Source organism: Echiichthys vipera, assembly GCF_963691815.1.
Source record: "Echiichthys vipera genome assembly, chromosome: 14".
In the NCBI taxonomy this organism is placed as follows: Eukaryota; Metazoa; Chordata; class Actinopteri; order Perciformes; family Trachinidae; genus Echiichthys; species Echiichthys vipera.
This window is the reverse complement of record NC_139839.1, coordinates 2,231,964-2,259,189: the sequence shown is the minus strand read 5'-3', so window position 1 is coordinate 2,259,189 and position 27,226 is coordinate 2,231,964. Positions and strand designations below refer to the sequence as shown.

The window sequence follows — 27,226 nt, the reverse complement described above, 5'->3', positions numbered from 1 at the left end:
TATAAAAACAGAGTGAAAAAATGTAATTTCCCCCTGCGGGATGAATAAAGGCATTCTTTTTCTTCTTTCTCTCTTTAGTATTTACCTATAAAGCAACTATATTATTAGAAATAATCAGCAGAGATCTGAGTGTCAATCATTCAGGATAGCTACAATCAGAACCGGCCCGTGCGGACTCCAGACTCCTTGATCCGAGGCAAAGCAGCTACGAATCAGCCTGCACAGATAGGTATTCTCTTTAATCCAATCAGATGGCATAATCAAGCACAATGCCTGTGATTTCTGCCAGCCTCGTGAGATTTGTTCCAATTGAGTGGTCTGTCAGAGAGGCTTTGATTGCATTTGGAGCTCGGGCTGATTTCTGAGTTGAGGCATAAAGTGATGTTTTCTATCGACGCCCTTTGGAGATTTTTTACTCACAATAGCCCCGAGTTTCTGTTTCTGAAAGAGCGAGATAAAAATTTGTTAATTTCAAAAGAGCCTCATTTTCATGCTCGCGTTCCTCCCCAATGCTACCCTCGTCCCACAGCCCACCTAGAGTATGATCTATAATTGACTTTATAATTGAGATGTGTTCTTTATAATGGGCAATTCTTGCGTCTGCATTGACTAAATGTTATGGAACAATGATCAATCTCATACAATTACCATAGTGAATCCAGTATCCATGATCCATCATTTTACAGCTTTCTTTTTGTTTGCCTTCTTTTTTGTTTGTTTTTCATGCCAGGTCCGGGGGTTATCAAACTGTCATTTACAACTGTAATACTTGTATTTCTTGTGTGATGGAGTTGCAGTTTAGTGAGGACAAAACAAACCAGGCCAGTTGTGAAAGAGTCTGAGGAACAAAGCAGTGAATGAACGATATTGACAGCCACTAGGTTTAAACTGACAACCAAGCGACGCAAGCTTGGCCTGCTATTTGTCCTCGCAATCCCAACACCCACACACTGACTTTATTTTGAAAAGTAGAAAAGCTTATGGAAGCGCAGCACTCTGTGTGTGCAGTGGAGGGCTGTAATTACTCATACCTCGAAACTGTGAAAGATGCTGTTGTATACGTTCCATCAAAGTCTGTTTTCATCTACCGTGTTAACCACTATTCAATAGAGCTGTTGTGTATTTGATTTGTGAATCATTCGGTTGGAACCTCACACTTACAAATCATTAGATGCACTTGTCGACTGAAACCAGAAGAATTAAGGTATATACCCAGCCCATCCTCATTCCCAGGGCAACAGATACGATACCTTTAAACTGTAAACCCATCCGTGGCCAGATGAGACGCTCAGAGCGAGGGCTCCAGGAGTAAGAGCGCCAAAGTTCGTGTAGGGATGAGGTTGATGGATCAAACAAACCAACGTATTCTCATCTGCGGCATCTTATGATATCTTACGAAGACTTTAGCACACCAGTTTGTGTGGGATCTTATGAAGACGGTTAACCTTACGCACCAAAACTATTCGGCTAAGATTAGATAAAAAAAGGTCACACGGCTGAAAGTCCTGTGTGTTGGGACCCTTCTCCCTATGTGGATTTTAGAGCTGTTATACAATGTCCCCTGATTTGCTTCTTTAAAACTGGGCCACAGTACTGGCTTTCACTGTTTGAGTATGTACAGTATGTGAGGTCATGATGATGCCTCGCCATGACCTTTCACCTGTTAAATAACACACAGCATTGGGAATTAACTGCAGAAGCTTTTCAAAAATGGTAAATGATGATGATGAAACTTTAAAGGGATAGTTTGACTATTGTGAAGTGTGGTTATATGAGCTACTTATCCATAGTCAGTGTGTTACCCACCTTAAAAAAGTGTATATTATTTATAATATACTATTTTCACCTATTCACCTTGCAAGACAGCCCTTTTCTTTGGCAATAGATTTTCTCAATGTTGGCTTTCTCATAGGGACTACTGTGCTGCACACTGGGCGTACTTTCTTTGATTTATAGAATAAACAAATACAAGAAAAAGAGTGATTATAACAGCGGTAAGAAATGCAGTTCACTGTGGAGTCTTTTAGTCATAGTCTTTGGAGAAGCAGGCAGGATTACCAACACCGAAGCGGAGTAATACAGCGCACTTAAAGCAGTGCCAAAGGAAAGGACTGTTTGACGACAAGATAAAGTGGTAAAATACAGTACACTTAAACTGATAGAGTTCTTTAAGGTGACTAAAGTCTGTTTTGCAGCTCCTGTGCAGGAACTATCTGCTTCTTTAAACTGACAGTGTGCCGACCGTCATCCACTGACTATGGATAAGTACAGAACCTCATACAACCACACTTCAAAAAAAGCCAAACTTTCCCTTTAACGCATCCATAAAGGAACATGCAAATGAATATGGCTTCCACCGTGGCATGAAGATGGAAATATATGGAGTGATTTACGGCTGTGCGGGTCATAGGGGAGGACACACAATCACACACACACCAAGATAAACAGGTTGCGTGAGGGAGATACTGTACCTTGATTGGCTTCAGGGTAGGAGATGGTGGTGGTGATGGTGGTGGTGGTGGTTGTGGCTGTGGTGGGTATAGGGGTAGTGGTGGGAGCATCTGGATGAGAGGACAAATACATGACAAACACAGGGGGGAAACAAATGAGTATAAAAGCCATGAAGATAAAGTAAAGTCACTGTGAAGCGATTGGTATCGCCGTTTGATATATGACCAAAAGCTCATTGTGTGTCACTTTGTGTGTGTGCGTGTGTGTGTGTGTGTTAGTGTGTGTGTGTGTGTGTGTGTGTGTGTGTGTGCGCGTGTGCGCGAGTTAAAGGTTGGCTACGGACCTTTTGATGAATTGGCAATGTCAGTACATTAAATACTGTACACACACACACACGACGACGACGACGACGACGACGACGACACTGCAACGCTGCATCGCACCAACGGAGCTGATAAACTTTCGTGCTGGGAACTCTTCTCATTTACTCATGGGATACACACCATGACAAGAAATACCGACGATGCCAGCGAGCACATGGTTGTTAGAAGTGATTAAACGTCTAATGACTAACACATGCTGGCGTTGTAGTTGCGCTGTCGTCGTAATGCAGTGAGCTATCTTGACAAACAAATGTGTCTGCGCATTTTTAACATCTCCAGGGAGAAGGCAAAGACGACGATGGTGAAGAAGTTGATGTATAAAAATAATGACACAATAAATGGCAGTGCACAAAAACAGAAGGAGGGAAATAATGCACACACACACACACATGAACAATAAATACATGAACAGCAACAAGCAGGGAGACCATTTTTTCCTTCCACAGTTTCCTTTTTTACTTCATTATCCGGGTTAGACTCCCCACCCTGACAATGACCAGGGGGAGATATCAAAAGTGACATTTTCCTTGTTGAAGTGTCAGGGCTGCACTGATATGAAGCCGCTGGCGGTGCCGCTTGGTTAAAGACCTCCCATGCTGCTCTGGAAATGGACTGAAGAAGCTTTGGGGGGTTATTAAAAGGTTCAGGAAAAATAAGTTATTTCTGGCTGTTGATAAGCAGGAGGGCTAGTCCACACCTAAAATCAAATACGGTTTTTATAAGAAGGTGGGAAAAGGAAATGTGTGTGGACGGAGAAGGAGGAGGAGAGGGAAGTCCAGGAGACAGAAGAGGTGCTGCTTTTATCGGTTACAACAGTGTGCACTGTCAGATCTTGTTATGTGATGGTGTGTGGTGCGGTAGGACTTTGCATCAGCTATGTTGCAGTTTTACTGGACTCCCACAACAAGCTGCAGCTGTAACACTTATTTCTTTCTATGAAATACTGCAGGCGATTTGAGTTCCCTTGCCCGTGGACTGTACATCGTCACTATTTACAGTTTTCGACCTGCTGCTGCTGTTAATTTTCCTGCCTCACTTTTGATTCACTGCATAGAGACCTGTAGGAAAACACGCAGGAGTTGGCTCGCAGGTAGAAATCAAAGTAGACAGGAGAGCTCTCTCAGATTCAATCTTTTCATTTTCAGTAACAAAGCACTGAACCCCCACCCCCACCCCGACTGCTCATGAGCAGCAGCCCCTTCACTCTGACATCACTCCGATGCATGTGTCTGCATTTCATGTGTCATAACATAACAAACAGAGTGAAAAATGAAATTACCCAAAGAGAGGGATTTATAAATTACACATTATTATTATAAGTATATTGGTTGGTCTAGTTACAGGCACTTAGCATGAGTGTGAAAGAGTATGTAACATCTGACTAAATATTTGCATAATGCATTTCTATATAATTCTACACAGCAGCTACAACATTACAATCACAATCACATACCTGTCAACCCTCATTGCTTTTTCCCTCGGCATTCTCCAGTATTTTACACTTCTTACCAGCTACTCTCACTTTTGAATATTTTCCCGTAAATCTCCTATACTTAAACCTTTCAAAGAGGTTGGCGGTAGGCATAACCACATAACTGCTATTTGATGTGTTTGCTACTTTCCCGTCCTGTAAAGCAGGTGGCAATATGTAGAACATGCTGAAACACGTCAATAAGGAAATCATTCAGTCAAATGACCCCAGTGAACAATAAGGCAGAGCGAAGATTCAAGGATGGATGAACGTCAGAGGGATGGAGGAGTACCTGCCAAAAAGGATAAAAGTCTGTGCAAGTATCTCACCAAATGGCGGGAGGCTTACCTGTGCTCAATGAAGAGCAACGTCTGCCCAACGTGTTAATGTAGCAGTTTCTAAGGGCCCACTCACACTGTCCTTCCGCAAAGCACCCTGGGCTTTAGGGTACTTGTCACCCCCTCCCTCTCCCTCCGCTGGCCAGCCCGTTTGTACTCGCACTGCCTGGGCCTCGCGCAAATGCTTCTTGCCTGTCGACACGTCACACACATTGATTGACGCCATCACGATGCGTGGCTTTGTATACAAATCTTTCCGTAGACCTCTGAGTTTTTGTGCGTCTTGTCGACTGTTTTTGAATCTTTTCATCGACCAAATCTGCAGTAAACACTCCACCTCCGCATCACACCAACGTGAGCCTTTCACAGCCATTGTTTTAAATGTCCGCGCATGGTCCCTCCTTCTTTTTCCTATGTCCCAACAGGCGCACAGAAAATGACGTGAGAGCCGCCGTAGGCGTCGTGCGCGTACACGTGCGCACGCTCATGCTCGTACATGTGCAAACGTGCTTTACAAAAGCCCACCTCTCTCAAACAGGTCGTGGACGGGGGGAGGCTTACCTGTGCTCAATGGCCAGCTGGGCGCGGATCGGTTGCACTCACACTGGTCGAACACACTAGGCTTTACCCGTAAAACCTGTTTTGGCCCGGTGCGGAAGGACAGTGTGAGTGCGCCCTAAGAATTGAGATACGTTGTGTCTAGCGGGCCCCTTTGGCGGTTAAATGTAACTGCAGGTGAGCCTCTACTATGACAACAAAAACCGACAATGACATGATGCCAACAAGTATTGTCTGTGTTGCCAAAGTTTACAGCTTATTCTTAATAAAGTATCAAATTTACGACTGAAAAAGTCCTAAACTAAGGAAATGACGAAGCCTTTTTAAACTATATATTTGTGTCCTGTTTTAAAGATTTACATCTTCAGTTGGAACAAATGGGATTGGAGCTTAGAGACAAAGCTGGAAAGTACTGAAAGGCATAAAGTAGAGAACACATTTAAGGACCCAAACACCGTAATGGAACAAGAGTGGAGTTTATGTACAGTAAATATCATCCTACTCCTGATTTTTATGGGATATGTACTTTATATTGTTCAGAAAAGTGCTGGGTTCCATTACTGTCACTAATTGAACAGTGCGGGTACTAAAGCTCTCAAGAAAGCTGCATTACAGGAAGTGGCACCATGATTACTGCTCTACATTAACGGGCATACGTCACATTGCATTACTAAATGTACACTGGTACATCTTGATATTTAAAGTGAAGGTATTTTTTACTGTGCAATCACAGTAAATTGAAAAAGCAGTTCATTGTAAAGTCACATTAAAGAGATAATAAAGTTACCCTGCTGTTTGCAGAGCAGGATGTCCTCCCTAAGGGGACAGAGGCTGTTTATCATTGAAAAGTAGTCCCCCCTGAGGACAGTAGTTGTTTGTAGTTGCTGCATAAATCTGTTCACAATTGTTAATTTAGAAGATCATCTATTTCATGGACCTGAAGGAAAATGTTTCAAGTAATACAAACACAAGGCGGAGGGGTCAGTGTAGCACCTTAGAAATCTGCCTGAACAGAATTTGAAAATGGTAATGAGGACCTTCAGGTGATCTGGATCAGTATTCAAACTCTGCTGTACGGCATGTTTTTAATCTATCAACAATACCATTCTTTTAAAGACAACCTTGACGATACAAAAGGCTGTACCGACCAACGTGCAAAAATGATCCACTGGGAAGTCAGCTGGCAGACGAAGCTTTCACTGATGAGTTTTCACACATGCTTGAGAGCCACAGACTCCAACTCGGGGGTGGTGCTGTCTAATTGGTTTTATCCTATCATAAACTGTAAGGGTCCAGCAGATGTTTGGGATCATCAGTGTCAACAACTCATTAAAAAATTCGCAGTAAAACAAACCCATAAAGATTAAATATAAGATAGATGGTTGTCTGAATGTACACTACATTATTTTGTGGTTAGCTGGTGCAGAGTATCAAAGAATACGGGAACTTAGTGACTTTCAAATGTAACAGGCAGAATGTGATTTCCCTCCTGCTGAGTCACCGGGCCTTGTTTACTGATGAGACTTATGAATCAGTGTTACTGGTCTGACGGGAGGGAGCGGGACTGCAGGAAGCTCTGAGAAGCAGCCTGATTGGAATTATTTCTGCTAAACCCGGGGAGTTAAAGAACGCCATGTGAGCACCGGATGGAGGAACACTCATATCTGCACGGAGCCAGATATCAAACCTAAAAAATCTGATGTCCATGACAGAGAAATTGACGATACATGACAAAACATATTACATAAATAACATTTTAAGCCCATAAACCCAACAATTCTTTATGTAAAGATGCACCAAATAATACCAATGACTTATTTCTCATTAAATGGAAACTGATGGTTAAAGGACAAAGGCTACGCAAACATTATGGTATAGTTTAGTGTAGTGAGGCATTGTAAAGTATCATATAGTACAGTGTAGTCTAGTGTAGTGAAGTGAAGCAAAGTAAGATGTTGTATAATGCAGTGTAGTGAAATAAGGTATAGCATAGTGCAGTGTAGTATAGTGTACTATATTACTGTGTTGCAAATTGTAGAATATAAAGGTAGAGTATAGTATACTATGGTAAGGTATGGTAGTATAGTGAAGTGTAGGGTATAAAATAGTATAGTATGGTAAGGTATAGTACTAAAGTGCACTGTGGTATAGTAGGGCATATTACAGTGCAGTGTAGGGTATAGTATAGTAAGGACTGGTGGTATAGTGTATTATGGTATAGTACAGTGAATTATAGTATAGCGCCATGTAGGCTGATATGGTAGTATAGGTCAGTGTAGGGTATAGTATATTATAGTATGGTAAGGTATGGTAGTATAGTGAAGTGTGGTATAGTAGAGTAAGGTAAGGTATGGTAGTATAGTGAAGTGTGGTATAGTAGGGTAAGGTATGGTAGTATAGTGCAGTGTGGTATAGCAGAGTAAGGTAAGGTAGCATAGTGCAGTGTGGTATAGTTGAGTAAGGTAAGGTATGGTAGTATAGTGCAGTGTGGTATAGTATAGTATGGTAAGGTATGATAGTATAGTGCAGTGTGGTATAGTAGAGTAAGGTAAGGTATGATAGTATAGTGCAGTGTGGTATAGTAAGGTAAGGTATGGTAGTATAGTGCAGTGTGGTATAGTATAGTAAGGTAAGGTATGGTAGTATAGTGCAGTGTGGTATAGTAGAGTAAGGTAAGGTATGATAGTATAGTGCAGTGTGGTATAGTATAGTAAGGTAAGGTATGGTAGTATAGTGCAGTGTGGTATAGTAGAGTAAGGTAAGGTATGGTAGTATAGTGCAGTGTGGTATAGTATAGTAAGGTAAGGTATGGTAGTATAGTGCAGTGTGGTATAGTAGAGTAAGGTAAGGTATGGTAGTATAGTGCAGTGTGGTATAGTAGAGTAAGGTAAGGTATGATAGTATAGTGCAGTGTGGTATAGTATAGTATGGTAAGGTATGGTAGTATAGTGCAGTGTGGTATATAAAGTAAGGTATAGTAGTATAGTGCAGTGTGGTATAGTTGGTAAGGTAAGGTATGGTAGTATAGTGCAGTTTGGTATAGTATAGTATGGTAAGGTATGGTGGTATAGTGCAGTGTGGTATAGTAGAGTAAGGTATAGTAGCATAGTGCAGTGTGGTATAGTTGGTAAGGTATGGTAAGGTAGTATAGTGCAGTGTGGTATAGTTGGTAAGGTATGGTATGGTACTATAGTGCAGTGTGGTATAATAGAGTAAGGTAAGGTAGTATAGTGCAGTGTGGTATAGATGGGTGTAGTAAAGTGTAGTAGTACAGTGCGATAAAGAGAAATGTAGGATAGTATGATATAGTATAGTGTCCTGATATTTAACTAGAAAGGTGTCATTTTTATGTATATTAGTGTACTATGTAATGTAGTTTTGAAATCCTATTATGTATTTCATTACTGTGTTATGTAGTTTTATCATGTTGATATTTTAAATCATTTTGTGCTGATCATGTTGTTCATGTTCACGCCCAACTAGGGACAAGAGTTGAACATTAGTAATAGCGATAAACTCTCTGTACAGCACATCAGTTGCATACTTTGTATTGAAACCATGTTAAACTGTATTGTCTCTTTTTAAAAACAACTCTATTTTAATCTTATTTTCTAAGACTTGCATAGGGTACAGCAGTAGAGTATGATATTGTGGTATAGACATTATCAACTATGTTGAAAGTAACTTAAATGTTAAATGCTAAATTGCTCAAATGTACTTTTAACACCTTTGGCCTCTGGAAAGTAGAAGTGTGGCTTTAAGTTTTCTCTGCTACTGACAGAAAATGTGTGAAAAGCACTTTAAGGTCTGAAGGACACACACTCTCCTTCACATTTTAATCAAACAGTAATGTCGGAAAGATGTCAGCTTTTAGTTTCGAGGGGGGCGGCGGGGGGGCTGTTGGAGATATTGTGAAATAGACATAATAGAAAACTTGGTTGCGGTTTAGAGAAATGACCATTAGTTTAACCTTGTTAAAGAAGTATTAAAGGGTAAATGGGAGAGGGAAAACAAGCCACTTCATACGTAGATGTCTGAGGTACGGTACGAGCTTTGTGTCGGCTGTGACCTCCTCACTATGTATTTTTTTTCCAATTTTACGCTTTTATATTTTCCTGTATCAAAGTGTATTATTGATTTGCTTCTCTGTATCCATTTAGTGCCTCAGGTCGCTGAAAGGGTTACCCATGATTTATCCTTCCCAAGGCTCCTTCCTTTTCTCTGCCCTCTGTTTTTCCTTGGCCCCTACGGGAGGTGTCCTTGGCCCTGTGTAATCCGAACCCGTGAAGCCGGGACAAGCGCTGTGATGTGAGGCTTTACGTGTCACACTCAACATCGACTCAATGGGACATTTGCGGATGCCAATATTGTGAAAGAGAATAACATATCGCTCAATTGTGTTCCTTTGAACTCTTGCCTTCGATTGCATCTTCCTGCAGAAGTTACGAAAGACCTTCAACATAAGTAATAAATACAGCTGATAGTTCTTAATCGGGTACTTGGTTTAAAAGAAAGTTTGACGCATTGTTTTCTTTCACAGTCAGTTGCGATCAGGCTTCATGTGTGAACTCTTAATGCTGTATGAGGCCTGAGTGAAGGATTAAAGGTGATCCGACTGAAAGACTGAAGGGTAGTTTTCACCAAGCCGGGTTCTTTGAGAATCTCTTCCTGGTGGAAAAAGAAATGTTGTCTATAAAAAATATAGGACAGAATATTTGGACATGAATGTAATGGGGTCATTTTTGAGTAGGAACATTTGGTGTCTGCCGGTAATGTGACATTTTGAGTGTTTCCTCATATTTTGAATTATCTCTGAGGTATGAACACAGTTTAAGATTGGTCCAGACCCGTCCGACTGACCTACAGTTAGGGCGCACTCACACTGTCCGTCCGTCCCGTGCCCCGTGCTTTAGGGTCCTTGTCCCCCCCTCCAGGCCCGTTTGTACTCACACTACCTGGGCCTCGGAGAATGCTTCTTGCTGCCTATACGTCATCACGCCGTAACACGTCACACGCATTGATGATGTCATGGCGATGCGTGGCTTTGTTTCCAGATCTTTCCGTAGACCTCGGAGTTTTTGTGCGTCTTGTCGACTGTTTTTGAATCTTTTCATCGACCAAATCTGCAGTAAACACTCCACCTCCGCATCACACCAACGTGAACCTTTCACCGCCATTGTTTGAAATGTCCGCGCATGGTCCCTCCTTCTTTTTTCTACGTCCCAACAGGCGCACAGGAAATGACCTCAGAGGCACCTTAGGCCTCGTACATGTGCAAACGTGCTTTACTAAAGCCCACCTCTGCCAAACAGTCCGTGGCCGGCAAGCGTGCGGCAGCTAGGTGCGGTACGGTTGCACTCACACTGGTCAAACGAACTAGACTTTACCCAGGAAACCTGTTTGGGCTCGGTACAGATGGACAGTGTGAGTGCGCCCTTAGTCTGCTGTAACCTTAGATTTTCATTGTTGGGTTGTATGTGTCATTACTCTGATAAATTACACTTCATAATTATTTTGACATTATAATATATAGCGAGATGTTTTTTTATTTGGTTTCTTTGTTTTATTTGTTTGTTTTTAAAAGCCAATTTCATAATCGGACCACTTCTTGTTTTTATTTCAGTGACGGTACGACCCTCAAGTGACACGGCGTAAAAGGCACTCGTTATATTTCCCTTTCCTCAGCTCGAGCAGGTCCCTTAACTCCGCTCTTTATAACTTCCTTTATGGATCTCTGAAAGACTTCAATAGGACATACGAGGCAGACCGTAGAGCCTTTTATGGTATTAATGAGGAATTCATTATGCTAATTTACAATTCTCATGCGCTCATTTATGGTGGCATTCATGTTCACGCTGGTTATTTACACAGTTATCACTTCGACACACTCAAAAAAGTCAGAAAGTTAAGGTAAGAGTACGAAAATGTTCTTGCAGGAGGCCCATTAATAAAATATGGTGATCAGGAGATGGAAGCTGGGATCTTAAGTTGAAGCATTTACAGCGGTAATGTTATAAATTGACACACAGCAGAGAAAGAGAGAGAGAGACACACACAGAATTGAAAACATAGCTTCCTCGCAAATTTGTTTTTTGGAAAATGATGAATTACTTTTTTTCCTCTTCATAACATTTTTTCCACCAGCAATTTTCTTGCTTCACTTTCACTCAAGTGGAATTTCAGCAAACTCTGAGCGCTTGCAGCTTAAATTGTACGCGTCGGGACACTTTCGCACCTCGGGAAGAAAACGTTGGATGCCACTTAAAGACCCAACGTGACTTGTGGAGAAACTCCCGTGTGCTTAAACGGAGGAGAAGTGTCAAGTAAGTAGGAAGACGACTGGGAGCAACAGGGTCACTAAACATGCCGCTGTTGTGCAATAAAGCCAGTGCTGGTAAAGGCGCGGGGATGAAGAGAAGTCAGTTATTGGGTAAGCGGCAGTCTGTAAACAACTTAAAACCCCTCGGTGCTGGGTCTCACTCGACTGTGAGAGGAAAACCCTCATGGTTGTGTTTTCTTACCCTGTGAAGTAAGAGCATCAGAGAGAGACAGAGCAATACCGGCTGCATTCTTTGAGCTGGTAACATTGTTAGTGTCAGCCGGTCCAACGGTGCTCTCCATCACTTAGGGTCACAATACTCGGAAACCAGATGCGTACCGGGAGATGCCGGCCATACATTTGCTCTGGCTGTCGAGCAGGGGATGAGTAAGGACGGGGTGCGGAGGCGCCACATACAATTTAGAATCTCGTGTGTTGTGGCTGGTTTTTAACTTTTATTAACCCTCCTGTTGCCCTCAAATTTGACAAACACCATTTATTCTCGCTGTCAATTTGACCGTAGCAATTTAAACATCTCCAAAATGATCATAATCAATGTGTGACCCAAGTGAAGTCGGGTACTTTATGTTTTTATTTAACAGAATGAAAAATATCACTGATCTTAAATTGCATGGAGGGATTTCTGTGTGTGTGTTTTAAAGTAAGTCTGTTATTTTAAGTGCTATTTTGTGTTATTTGTAACATCTGGAATGAAAGTAACGTCCGTTATCAAGGACAGCAGCGTGAATTTGACCTCATATAATATTTGAATTGTGAAATAAACGATAATAATAATGATGAAATCATCCAGATGATCAAACTGACCCAAAGGAACACCGATGCGACAAGTACATGTACGATAAGAACAATAAAAATATATATAATCATGACAATTCAAGGTTTTTTATGAGTTGTCCCCATAAAATTAGGAAAAGTCATGAATATAAAGCAAAAAAACAGAAAAAGATGTCGTTATTTAGAGATGTTAAACATTAAATGGGGTCAAATTGACCCTTAGGATAACAGGAGGGTTAAGGAAGAATAAATCTGAACATACAAGATGTTTATTTCATTAAATCTAAAACATAGCATCCTTTCTGTTGGAGGGACTTCATCATTATTAAAGCCTTCCCTTGTTTGTTGCTGCGTTTGAACGAGATGTATCTAATTTTTTAAATATCATGGAGGTACGGTGGTTAGCGTTTTAGGACTAAAAATAGTCTTTAATTATAATAATTCACCTTAGATAGGCAAATTGACGCAGTGTTCGGCGTGTTAGTGTGACGCCCTGTTGTGTTCTTTAACCCTGTGATGTACGGAGGTGGACTTTGTATTTCATAATTATATCTTTGTTAACGGTCGTGATGTTCTGCTCTTTCCGAACCCCACTTGAGGGCAGCTTCATTCCACGGAGAAAGAGAAAGAAAAAAGATTTATGCTGGAGCTTGTTGCATGAAATAATCAGCTGTTACACAAACTCCCGGGCAGTTAAGTGCTTGTGTTTCATTTTTGTCCGCCTGATCTACAGCCTGATCTACAGCCCGACATACAGCTTGAAATCCCAGTTAAACTGTTCACACCACATGGACCACTGAGTGGTCACAGTGTACACTCGTTTCACATACTTTTTATCACACTTTATTGCTTAAACACACAGTAGAGACACAAGTATCGGCAGAATTATCTCATTCTGGAAATTTAGAATATATATTTTAATTTGAACTTCATATTTTAACTTGAATAATTGTATTATAAAATCCTGATTTGAATAGCAAAATTTGAAATTCGATTTATTACACGATTTATCCTGACAGTACGCGATGCGAGCAAGCATCAGGGACAAAATCGGGTTGATTGCATTGATTTCAATGTGTGTTGCTGCATGCAGTTTTAGGCTTTAGGTTTTGTCGTACGTCCCGTAACTACCCGTACGTCCGGTTACGTCCTTTGATGTCCCATAACGTCCCGTACGTCCGGTTACGCCCCGTAACGTAATGTCCCGTAACGTAACGTCCTAGCACTTTTTGAAATGGTGGGGGTGTGTCTGCTGGAGGCGCAGAAACCACGCCTGCACCTCTTTCAACTGTCAGTAATGATCCAAAAAATCAGCTGCAGGAAGAGAAATGCTAGTTTAAGGCTATTGCCAATTTAAAGCTAATTTCCATTAGCCTGTTCATGGTGATTCCCATTATGTGTTAGCATTGAGCTAATTCCTGTATCCACTAAAGGCTCAGTTTTTTGACTCTGCAGCTTGTAACAATATAGTTCTGGGTTCTTTTCCCTCTTTTAGCTTTAAGCCATTTTTCATTTGTTTGCTAGCAGACAGGTTTAACAAGGAGGCTCCCTCACACAATATAAAGTCGATGGAGAGCGGTGTGGGCGGGGCTTAAATGTGCATCATCGCCGCCATGATTTCAGGCCCGCCCAAAAAATCCTAAACCCAAAAAATCAATGCTCCAACTCCATGATTCAGTACTACATGAATCCGTCTTTTCACTTGTGGACAGCGATCAATTTCCGACATGTAGAACGTGTTTTGAAGGAAACATCTAAATTAACTTTACCAGATGCTTTTTTTATCAACACTGCTTTGCTGATACCTCAAAATGGGAGTATGTGTCTACATACACGCCCTCCTCCCAGCTCCTGTTTAGGGAAATGACAGCGGACCACACATCTGCGTGCACGGCGGGGGCAGTATAAGACGAGGAGGTGGTGTATGTGTGGGGGGGTCTGGAACATAATGCGAGTATCAGCTTCTGACGGCTCAGCCACAACATCCTGTCCTCCCATTAGCAAGGCGAAGGTTCGGCATGGTTTGCTGTTGAATTACCGTCGACATTAGTAGTGTGGGAGCCACGGACACATCAAAGTCATCAAAAGACTAGCTCTAAAAGGATGGAGGCCTTCTGTGGTTTTAATGGCTGCTGTTTTTTTGGTGCAAGGCTTTTAGTTGCCCACGTGTTGCATTACCGCGTTTGACTTTGTCTTTCTCTCACCATGGGGGGATATGTGGGTGGTTGAGAGAGAGGGGCAACTCGCAGCCCTCACCATTGGATTTTTGTTGTTTAGGCCCGGGGAGAGAGACTTACAAAAAAAACCTGCTACAGTTGCCAGAAAATTCACACTTCATGCAAAGTTGTGTGTAATTAATTTAAAAACACAAGCAACAGTGTGGAAATGCAGTAAGTTATGTGTTCTGTAGTTGATCCACGCACACACACACACACACACACCACACACACACCTTTGTCTTAACATACTAACGTCTCATCATTCCCTTTGACGACTCCAAAAATAAATCCAGGTCCACTTTCAAACCTAAACTATCATGAATCACCAAAGTTTTTATAAAGTTGTTTCCTTTATCTTAGAATGAATCTTGACTCAGACTTTAGCATCAAACCCAAACTGTGAACTAATTCTGCCCTGTGTCGAACTGATTCTTACAAAGACAGAACCAGACGTATGCACACAAACTAAGGGCGCACTCACACTGTCCTTCCGTACCGGGCCAAAACAGGTTTTTCGGGTAAAGCCTAGTGCGTTTGACCAGTGTGAGTGCAACCGCTCTGCGCCTAGCTGGGGCCAGCTTGCCGTCCACAGGTGGGCTTTTGTAAAGCACGTTTGCACATGTACGAGCACGAGCGTGCGCACGTGTAAGAGCACGAGGCCTACGGCGGCTCTGACGTCATTTTATGTGCGCCTGTTCGGACATAGAAAAAGGAAGGAGGGACCATGCGCGGACATTTAACAACAACAACAATGGCGGCGAAAGGTTGACGTTGGTGTGATGCGGAGGTGGAGTGTTTACTGCAGATTTGGTCGATGAAAAGATTCAAAAAACAGTCGACAAGACGCACAAAAACTCAGAGGTCTACGGAAAGATTTGGAAACAGAGCCACGCGTGTGACGTGTTACGACGTGATGACGTTTGGACAGCAAGAAGCATTCGCCGAGGCCCAGGTAGTGTGAGTACAAACGGGCCTGGGCCGCGGGGGGAGAGGGAGGGGGGGAAAGTACCCTAAAGCCCGGAGCGCAGTGCGGAAGGACAGTGTGAGTGCGCCCTTAGAGGCTTGCACTGCACTCTTAGTGTAGACTAACAGCTGTAATATAGCAGGTGGCAGCGAGCCGTTTCCTGATTTTCAACCATACCTCTGTTGTTTTATTGCACTCATCATTAGCACAGCAACCTCGCTCTGCTGTAAATAACATCCATTCAGCTGGTGTCCGTCAGGCATTGAGAGTTCCCCTTCCCCCCCTACATAAAAAATAAGCCTTTTCACTCCGCTAATTCCCTCTGACAATAGCAGCCGAATAATTTCTCTGTGGGCTCAGGGTCTACCAATAGTGATAGTGAAGTAATTTCGTTGAGGGAAAATGAGCACATTAGAGTGTAATGCCCTGCTCTGAAAGAGAAAATGTTACTGCTATCAACAGCACAAAAGCGCGTTAAGATAATGTTTATGAGGATGAGAAGAAAACAGAGAGAAAGAGAGGAGGATGCTACATCGACAGGAGGCTGAAGAAAGACAGAAATCTGGCAGACGGAGGCAGGATAAAGGTTTCTTCTTATTTGAATTGAGGTCCTTAGGATAGAAGGTGTTGCATGCTGTACAGTAGTCGTCCCCGACCACTTTTTCCTTCCCTATCTGAGTAAACCAACAAACTCCGACTAATGCTGCTTTCCAGTGGAACTCAGACGCTTTTAAATTCCCAGTAAAAATTTTTAACTTGTACGTTGGAGATCTCTCAGAGCCCCGACCTCACACTACAACATGGCTGCTCTGAGCAGCGACAGTAGTGGAAGCTGCAGGAATACGCTGTTTACTAGCGCTTCTTTCTTATTTGTGTCTCACTAAATCAGCCGCGCACACACAGTTCTCCATATATTCTATGTGTGGACATGTTGCTTTGGCGTTTGTATGCGGAAAGTACTGCATAATGTTGTCGTGATTAAATCAGGACAGCCCTTCTCTACTTTTTAGTCTCTGTTTTTGTCTCCCTCTGTCAGTGTTTTCCTGTATGTGCTCCCCTTTGTGTTTCCCTGGTGTGAGCTCGTTTTCCTACTCCAGATGTCCCCAAGCGTACCTTCCTCTTGTGCTCATTCCCCGTGACCAGTATTTCCTCAGTTCTCTCCGTGGTTGCCTTTGTTCCCTGTGCACCTTTTTGTTAAAGTAAGTTGATTAAATCTGTTAAACTGACTCTTGAGTTCCGTGTCTGCATTTGGGTCCAATCCTCTGTGTGACATAATGTGTTGTTATCAAGTGGTATTGCTAACAGTGGCTAACCTGGCTAGTGTCCCCTAGTGTAGGACATTTCCATTCAAATCAACAAAACAGATTGGTAAGAGCGGCGGCCATTTTTACATGTAGCATTACCAAGCAACGACTAACTCCTGTCTAAGCTTCCGTACAAACTAACGGCAAGTTGGACGTAAGGTTTTGCTGAATCAGCAAAACAAGCAGTGCCGTTAGAAGAGCGAGCCGCCGAATGAGTCACATTTAACAACATTAACAAATAAATGTCTCAATGTCGTTTCTATCCAATGTAATTTCCGAGTGACACATTTTATCTGTATGTCACATCCTAGTCAACGCAAAACAATAACAGTACAGAAGAACTGATAAACTGCACAATAACTGCAGGACGTCGGTGTGAGTAGAGTGATAAGAATGCATTTAAAGCAGATCACGGATCAGAGTTTTTTTCTGTTATTTCTAGGTATGGTAAATGGTAAATGGACTTGTACTTATATAGCGCCTTTCTAGTCATCTGACTACTCAAGGCTCTTCACAGTGTCTGTCACATTCACCCGTTCACACAGACATTCACACTGATGGCAGTGGACGTCTACATACCATCTAATCTGATCTGACCATTCACACCACATTTACACATCCATGTGCAGCACGGGGAGCAATTCGGGGTTCAGTGTCTTGCCCAAGGACACTTCGACATATGGACCGGGGGGAGATGGGGATCGAACCACCAATCTCTCAAACAGAGGACGACCCACTCTGCCACCAAGCCACAGCCGCCCGGTATGATTAACATAATTCTATTTTTTTTAAAAGAATCACATGTAAATAATATTTCTTTTTAATTTGTTTTGGGGCAAATTCAGCATTTTCCTCTCCCTGATGTCCGGCCATGGTTCTATTAGATCTCTGGTTATTTTAACGGTGTACTTTTTTTAATGCAGGACGAGGTCGTTGAACAGAGAAGGAGGGCTCCGTGAACACAGCATGGGTTCAAGTTTTTATCTTAATAATAATCAAAACTTACAAAAATAACAAACAACGTCATTCAGTTTTCTTCACAGAAATGAATATTGAAATATAAAAGTTGTCTTACGCCCTATAATGCCAAGAAAGACCTGCGACCCCTTGTGAAGCTTTGGCGATTTTTGCACTGCGAAATATATATATATATATATATATATATATATATATATATATATATATATATATATTTATATATAAACTGGCATAGCCTCGGCAACTATCAGGGATTTTTAGAAATGCTGACATGATTTCAAGATTCATCCCCGCACAGAAAAATCTGACACAAAAAGTGATTTGAAATATTGAAATCATTTTTTTTCACTTAATTTAACAGTTCAGGTTTATTTTCTGTGAAAACTTCCATTTTAGAGTCTAATTGTTATTTTTAGTCTCTTTTAACTCATCAAAACAGAAAAACTCTCGTCCCTTTCATACATTTTTGCCGTAAAACAAAACCTGTCTTCAAAATCCACAATTTGTAAAAAATGTGTCTTTGTAAATCTGGAATGTAAACTCCTCCTCAGGTCATTAAAATCTAATTAAAACAATACAGCGGGAGAGAGAAAACAATACAGATGATGTGACCTTCTCTTTGAAGCGCAGCGTTCAAAACATCTCAAGAAGAAGAAAACATCTCTGTGGGTGTGTTGCTACAGGCGCTGGTGAGAAGATGAAATGTATAATAGCGATAATGACTTTAAACGCTCATCAGAGGCTGAAACAGTTCGTCCGCCTTGTTTTGTCCTATTTTGTCTGTCTGGATTCAGCCTCAGGAGCCCATTTTTCTGGATGCAGGTGCAGGGCACAGAGGGCAACAAGAGGAGAGAGCGGAGCGACAAGCTTTTGGTCATATCCACACTGCAGTTTGAAACAGTAAGGGATAAAGAACACACTGTGCCTGAATTAAAAAACAGCCCATATACAAAAGTCAGTGTGCATACCTTGGATTATGCTAATAGCCTCAGTCTTTAGTATGCTACAGTTGATCCCAGTGAGCACCAGTGCCAACAACTCACCGGTCTTGTTAATAAAATCACTCTGCATATACATGATTCTGGTGTTTAAGTTTGTGGCCCAATCTCTCAAAGAAAAGCTGATAAAGGGTAATAAGATAGAGATACAGTAGTAAAGTGATGCGGTGTCAGTGTTAGAGCTGCGTACCATAGACGTAGAGGATGTAGTCGTCGAAAGACTCCCCCACTGTGTTGGAAGCCACACAGCGGTAGGTCCCGTTGTAGGACTTGTTTAGGTTTTCGATGTAAAGGTCACCGCCCGTGATGACGGCGTGGGACGGCACGTCGTCATCCACCTTCACCCAGTTCACCCGCTGTGGTCTGAAATGATAAAAAACCAGAGCACCAGTGAGACTCGTAGATAAACACACACATAGTCAAACACTGAAACTCTGAGTTTCACTTTCATACTGATGCAATGTTTATTTGACACACAACTCAAATCTTGGGATGTGAGCATCCTTAAACAACCAAGAGAAGCTCTCTCCATCAGTACTATATTCAAAAAATAACTCTATTGCCATACAATTTTAAATACATTTTCCCGTCATATCATACAGCGCTACATTTTTAAACGTTAATACAACAACTGTTTACTCTCTCATAGAGAATTAGGACATAAAAACAACACGTACTGACATGAAATTCCCTCCTTGTGTACAGCTCAATGCAACAATAACTGGAGCAGCTTTGTTCAAATTGTAGGCATAACGCACTTGTATACTGATGAGGGTGTCTGTGTAGGCGGGCACCTACCAAGCATCTGTATTTGTTCTCTTGTCTACCTTCACTGAGGTCTATAGCGGGCTGACAGACTCCATTTTTATGACAATGAGCTCAGAGCGCTCAGAGCCACAGAGGGCGAAGAGGAAAGACAAAACATCTCTATTTTCCTGCTACAACTTCCAATGGCCACTGCCAGCTACTGTTATTTCCCCTGAGCTCGTGCTGATGGTCCCTCTTGTTGTGGCTGTTTTAACTTGTTTCCCCTCCATTTGAAAACATTTGGTGTGGAGGGAGCAAGCAAATAGGAGAGAGGGGGGGAATTATGATCCGGAAAGAAGAAAATATGACATGGCAATTGGAGCTCAATAGCGAAAACAAACATACCACATGTGCGTTGAATTGTGGGTGGTAGGTGGATTGACGGAGAGTGTGCCATGTCTATTACAAGGACTCTCCAAATGTAGTGACATGTAAATGAACAATCTAAATCTATAAAAGAAGGAGTGAGAGGTATGGAAAATGGTTTCTATAGGTGGATGGGATGCTGTGAGAGGAGAAAAGTGAATCCAGAGAAGGATGACAGACGAAAGGGGTAAGATGGGGCTGCAAGGAGAGAGGAAGGGCAGGCGTCTGGAATACAAATGGCTGCCTGCAGCCGGGGCCCTCATGTGCTATCTGCTGGTAATGACTGCACAACTCTCAGCAGCTCTAATGAAAATGACTTCCAATTCCCGGCTCACTGTATTGATTGTGTTTTCATCTTTATAAAATGAATACGGGGAGTGAGCTTGTCTCTTTGCCAAGTATGAACTCTGCAGGGGGCTGGTGGGTTGAGACAGCCTGAAGTACACAGTGTTTCATTTGATGTGCATGTTCGGGTGCTCTTGTACTTCTACCCTTCAGTGAATCACAGAGTTTTTAGACACTGAATGAGAATATTTCATGGAGAGTGAGAAAAGTTCGATTGATCCCACCCCACCCTCAGACTAGTTTTTAGGCTAAGTTTAGGGCTAAGTCAAAGTCACTGTACATGCAAAGCTCAGTACTGGAACTGACCCCTTAATGAACAACCAAGCCCCCACCACAGCGACTTCCTGGTTGATCAACTACGGAAGTGCCAAAAATTGCAGTTCTCAGAGTGTCCAGCAGGAGCAGTTTGCACAATATAGCAATTTCTCATTGACCCCCATGTTATTTGGCTGTTTTCACAGCATAATTAAACCTATTTAGGGCCTGGTAAAGAAAACTTTCTTGTCTGTATGTTTAGGTCATATCTCCATGACTTAGGAGGGTGAACTGTTTAGTAACAGGCTAGTTTTTATTTTATTGGAGGTTAAAGTTTATGAATAATTAGGGGCGTGGCCTCTTGAGTGACAGCTAGCCTCTGGCCCTCACTTCTCTGAGGTAAACGTCAGCCAGATGGACGTATCTCCCTCCCCCCAACGTCACATACATGCCCTTTTTTGGCAAGAGGAAATGAGGCGGAGTTAAAGTCTGACAAGATGGCGCCTCCCGTAGGCGAGGACGAGTGGATCAAGTTGAGACAACAGACCTTGTCGGGTATGCTACGTCCATTTTTTATACAGTCTATGTCCACAACCTATGACTCCACCTATGAAGATATAGGTTCAGAGTAACAGTGATCCATGTAGTATGTGGAGACAAAAGCATGATCTATATTATCACTACATAATGATAGCACACACACTCAGAGCTCTGCAAAACTAAATTCACTTCAATTACAGTTTCAATAATCACCTCTGGGCCTCATTTCCCAACAGGTCTTAAAACCCACTCACGCAACTTTCACAAAGATTTTAACATTCACCAATTCACCTTCCGCCGTGTGTATGTTCGTTTTTTTCTGTCCGCAGCTAATCTCACACACTAATGGATCCATCAGCTTAATATTTCTTGTGCACATTCATGACTGTGTGCACATAGACTTCCTGTAGTTGCGGTTATTAACTAGGTCCTAGGGGTAGCAGGTGATCAACAACTCCTTTAGTTAGATCAAAAGAAGCAAGGCGCCCTGGTCACTTTAGCTCACCTGGTAGAGTGCGTGCCTCGAATACAATACATATATTTATCATTTATAATATATTTTTCTGATTAGTTTCCTTATTTTACAAAGCAATATGGTATTTTAAATTAACTACACACAACTCTATCACTTGACATCCAATGATAAGTGATTGATCACACTATTTATCACGCTATCTCTGCACCCTATTTACTGCTGCTGCAAGATGTTGCAGATCGTGCCCTGAGGAGAGAATTGCGTCTTTAAAGACGAGTGAAATGCTTCTAAACATGACAACTTGTTTGACGTTCACTTTCTGCATTGGTATCACCCCTTCAGAACTATTGAAGGTATTTTTTGTGATGTTTGGAGTCATGCGCTCCGCCCTGTTCAGACTTTTGCTTGGGTATTTTTTAAACTTACTTCTTTCGACTATTCCTTTCCGATTCTGTGTGCACACGGCCCTGCGGTCTCAAGCACTTTTATATTTGCAGGGCATTCGCATAAGAAAAAAAAAATGTAGGAAGGCACTGGTAAATCAGGGCCGAAGTCACTTATTCCCTTAATAGAATAACTCACCACAAAAATATATTTTTTGAATACCAAACACCTTCAAACTTTGTAGAAGGCTTGAAGGTTTTCGGAGGAGCTCATTTGCAGAGGACAGCCACTGCATACACAATAGTTACAATGAATTTCAACAGCAACCCTGTTTCAAGGCCCGAAAGGTATCGCAATGTGTCCATTCATATCCTCTGCACGCTCCAGTCAATCACAGTTTCGAAGATATGGCGAGGTATATGGGTTCCATTAATCAGGAACACAATGGGCAGTATGTCATCTCTTTGTTACTACACTTGTTAACAATAATCAAGAGTGGAAACAGCGAACTGTGCCGTGGACAAACATAAGCTGTGTATGTATGTAGCTATAATGTGGAGTTATCCCACATTTGTTGTTACGTCATAGCGACCTCTATGAAGTCTCTTGTGATAGGTATGTTCTGATAGTGAGACTCATCTTTGCACATTGCCGTGCGTCCATAAACATACTCTCCCAGCCTCCCTAGATACCGTCAAAAATAAATCAACACATCATGAAAATAACAACCTGCCTAGTCAAACATCTTCTTGCTAAAATTCCTCTTGCCAGATAGGAGGACCCACTCAGCTCACTATCATTACTATATGCCTATTACTGCTCTGTCCTCCACCAGGAGTGATAATTAAACACTTGCTCAAGAATATCACACAGTAATTCTGATGTGGTTCATAATTACAGGCCAGCTTCAAATTTACCCTTTGGAGAAAAAAAAACAGCCATTCAATGAAGTGATTATGTATCCAGGAATGATCATTAAGAATTGTCCGGCCCCTTTCTTTTTTCTCTTTCTGTAACAGTAAGACTAGTCGCAGTCTTCTTCTCTGCAGTGATTATTTTTATCAAGGCAGCCCTTTTATTCAGCAGCGCTTCCCCGTCTCCTTATAAAAGGAAATACCCTCTCCCACTAAGGAACTGGTTCTAGAGCCAATAGTTATAAGAACCTGCAGGCTCAGATAGGTGCACTACCCTTCGACCTGGCTTCTGGAGGCTATCGTGTCTATATTCTGGGTGAGATTTCAATCATTTGAAGCCCTAAGTAATAAGAATCATAAGAAGTCATTTGTGAGGTACCAACACAGAAATGGGGACTAATGTAATGCTACTGGATAACCAAGGAGCTAATAGAAATTGTAAACTGAAAAGGGCCGAGGATGGATCCCTAAGGCACTCCAAAGATGTTTAGAGATGGCCTTAATGTCCTGAACTGTGGCACAATTTCTGTTTATCAATAGGTGAAATCCCAGGGGGTTAAATGGGACCTGAGACAATGAAAAGGAACCACACCACAGGTTAACAATAGGTTGAACCAAAAGAAAAACTTCAACTGGAAATGTTAAATCCATTACAAAAGCACAGGCGATATAGTAGGTTTCTGTCTAGCTGTAGATTCATTCAATATATCTACATATAAAATAGCATCAATACTTTCTAAAGGGACCTCAATATGAAAAGTTAGAGATATGCTCACTGCAGCGGGATAATTTGCAGTTTTATATTATCTGTTTCCCATGAAAAAAGAGTCACAAAGTTCTTACCATTGTCAACGAATGATTCAGCACTGCCATTATGAGAAATGTCAGAGGTAGAGAACTTTAAAAGTTTTACAATTTGTTTCAGTACAATCCCCACCATAAGGTACATTTGCATTTTTACTAAATTAAACTGTTGCCGCTTCTAAGGCCGTCATGATGAACAGTGAGTTTCTATTTTCACTCAACACAGTTTCACATACCAAAGCAAAGATACACTCATCATGCATATGCTACAGATGAAGTCAAGGTAGTTGGATTAATAAATACATGTGCTTTCACTACACGTGGCACATTTTTGTTGTTTGTGTGTGTGTGTGTGTGTGTGTGTGTGTGTTTGTCGTACTGGGGTTTGCCTTTGGCCTGACACGTCAGCTCCAGGTTCTCTCCTTCCCTGGTCAGACCCTGAGGAAATTCTACCACGATCTTCACCTCCGGTTTGTCTGTAAGGAGAGAGATACAGCGAGAATTAAAAGCCAGGACAACGTAAAAGATAAGGCACTGTATATCCTTACTTCATCTATTCTCATACACTCACTATATAAGCTGCAAAATATGTTTAAATGTTGTTTAATCAGGTCTCCTACAAATTATGTCCATATGCAACGACTCATGATTTAAGTTCAGTGGGAGCACTTCAAATTTTAAAGCTTTCCCAAAGTGTTTGGCTTGACACATCCTTAGAGGTGCTGCAGTGAACGGTAAGGATTCATGTCACATCAGGAGTGAGACGAGGCACTGCTGCTCAGGCAGGGTACCGCAGTTAGGGGAATCATTAGCTGATTGTCATCAACTAATGGTTCTCCATCAGGCTACCTGCTGACTAGCACCATCCAATCATATTCACAGAGGTGTACACCGTAGACACAACCTCACATTATTACTCAGCATATAGAATAATAACATAGTCCCTATAGATTTAAGGAGTAAACCCAAACAGCAACTGCAGAAACAAGAACAACAACCATGACCTGGCAGTAGTATTGAAGTGAAAGAGGAAGCCAGGTCAAGGTGAAGTTGCTGAAAGAGAACTATATTACAACCAGAGCTAGATGCTTCACAAACTTTACGTGGTTTGGGTTGAGCTGACGTGACGTTATGTAAAAAAATAATTAAATACATTCTTGGTGTTTTTTCCTTTACATCTACCTACTATTATTGCCTTCACCTCAACCTGCTCTCCCATTGCATCGAACCACTCTTTCGCAGGTCTACCTTGGGCATAATATTGATGGAATTTTAAATCAATCCAACACCAAAACACAAGCCAAAGCTTTGGGGAATGACAGATGTGGTGCAGAGCAGAAAAGTAGCTCAGAGTATGTTCAGAAGACGTTACCTGATAAAGTTGCTGCACGCTGTTTTGAAAATCAGCAGGGTGCTTTGACAGTCACCGCTGTGCTATTCTTTGCAGCCATATAGTTTTCTATTGTTCCTTTTCTCCTGACTGTTGCTGTGTTTTATCAAAGCCTTTTCTCATCTTGGTGTGAGACATGAGCCTTTATTCTGGACAAAAATGGAATGTTTTATTCAATCCATCATCTGGTTAAAGGGATTGAAATCCGTGTTACCGTGTACTGAAAGAAAGACTGAGACAAAACAAGCACAATAAAAGTCCAGCTCTGACTTTCACCATTTAAAGTATCCCACTAGGGAACCAGATAAATCTGCAAGCTTATGTTTTATTTTCCTTTTTGCCTGGTCCAATTGGAGAGGGTTTGAAACGATGACTAATAACTTGCGGAGCCTTTACTAAAATTACGTGATCGTGTCATCGTGTTCGGTTCATTGATGACTCTAAATCACCCGTAGGTGTGAATGGTTGTCTGTCTCTGTTCATCTCTATGCGTCCTGTGATAGACTGGCGTCCTGTCCAGGGTGGACCCCGCCTCACGCCCGATGTCAGCTGGGATCGGCTCCAGCCCCCCCGCGACCCCGACAGGGACAAGTGGTTGAAGATGAGTGAATGATGAATGTCATTTTGGCTTTTGCGCACCAAGGATGCAATGGCGAGCAAAAATCCAGCTCAAAGAAGAGGAGTGCCGTTGGAACATTTTCACAAGGACGGCTGTGGCTGATGTGGAACTTTCTGTTGATGTACTCAACTTAAAATTCGGTTGAAAACACTTGTTTCACAGACATATCGATGCAGCTCATCTCTGCACACTGTTGTTTGTTTACATTTGTCCGTCGCTCAGAGCTACGTCACATGTTTCCTTGCTCTGACTGGTTGTAGGTCTATCCAATGGAGTCCAGAGGCATTTGGGTCTACGGATGTTGATAGCACCCCTTGGACATCACAAATGAAGTGAGAGGTTCCAGAAAAATCATGACCGATGGGAAGCCAGAAAACAAGCCGCCTTCTATTCACCCATTGTATCAGAGTTTGGGTGACATTGCATTGGATTATCATACTTATACAGTGTCATGTTAATTAAGTCATTCATCTTTTTACCATTTTTAGTAATTGTTGGCAAACATTTTTGGCAATACATCAATAGGTTAATTAACCTGAGACCACGCTTGAATGCTCTTTAAACCCATTGCTTTTTTCACTCCAAAGTGTTATGCTGTAGATAAATACATCTATATTTAAGTCCTCACACCAGACTGATTGCTGAGTCACAATGGTGTAATTACAGTTTTCCAACTGTGATGTTAATTATTCTTGTTCGTTTCCCAATTTTATAGCCTTAATGCACAGCTTGCATTTTTAATCAGCCTGTAGACAGAGTGCCTGATTTATGATTTCAAAGCTGTAAAGTTTCACACTGCTGTCCGACCTTCTCAGCAACAAACAACACGTGCCTGGCCATCCATCTGTCTAAATCACACCCTGTCAGTGGCCGGTTCTCATTCTTAGTGATGGACAGCAGATGGGCGAAAAGCCAAGTCTTCTGCTCAGTGGGCACACATGAGTTTAGACAGCAACCCTTTGGTTTTGTTTCCACTCCAGGCACTACGTGGCATCCTGCAACTTCTTTCCTTGCTAACAACGTCAACTGACCTTGTCATCCCGGAGCCATAAACATGAAGGACGCCAGGCATCTGTAAGTTGTTTTGATAGCCTCAAGTAGTTATGTCTGAGCTTTCTTGTCTCTGCTTGATGGAAAAACACACACACTGCACTGCCAGATCCGGATACTGCCACTTCAGTGAAAATGAAATAGTGTCTGCAGTACGCAAGAGGGCCGTTATCATTATGCTAACTGAATTATTTGCTTTATTGTGTGCCTCACCTCATAAGCACTCAAGTCTGCACGATCCATCTCTCCGCAGCTAGTTGACCTTAAGGGAAAACCAACCAGGCACAAAGCAAAACAGCTTGCTTTGCTTATACACATAAACATTACAGGCTTATTTAATTATACTATCCCTTGACAGTGGCATTTTTTTGAAGTTTTTTTACTTCACAATGCACTCCATTACACTCACAAATTGCCCACACAGTGAGTGATTGAAATGTAAATCACCTCATTTATCAGTATAATATACTATCAGTAAACAAACACAGTTTGTATGCTA

The 27,226-nt window shown here is 41.9% G+C and overlaps 1 protein-coding gene across 3 annotated transcripts in view; it reads right to left on the bottom strand.

Annotated features, from left to right (window-relative positions):
- cadm1a (cell adhesion molecule 1a) overlaps positions 1 to 27,226 on the bottom strand; it is a 422,806-nt gene that overhangs the window by 42,404 nt on the left and 353,176 nt on the right. For all 3 annotated transcript variants that reach the window (XM_083926363.1, XM_083926362.1, XM_083926364.1), the window contains 3 exons: positions 24,048 to 24,144; positions 18,969 to 19,141; positions 2,472 to 2,561 (listed from right to left, as the gene is read on the bottom strand). In XM_083926363.1, the coding sequence (XP_083782489.1) occupies positions 2,472 to 2,561; positions 18,969 to 19,141; positions 24,048 to 24,144 (360 nt within the window). The remainder of the gene's footprint in view (positions 1 to 2,471; positions 2,562 to 18,968; positions 19,142 to 24,047; positions 24,145 to 27,226) is intronic.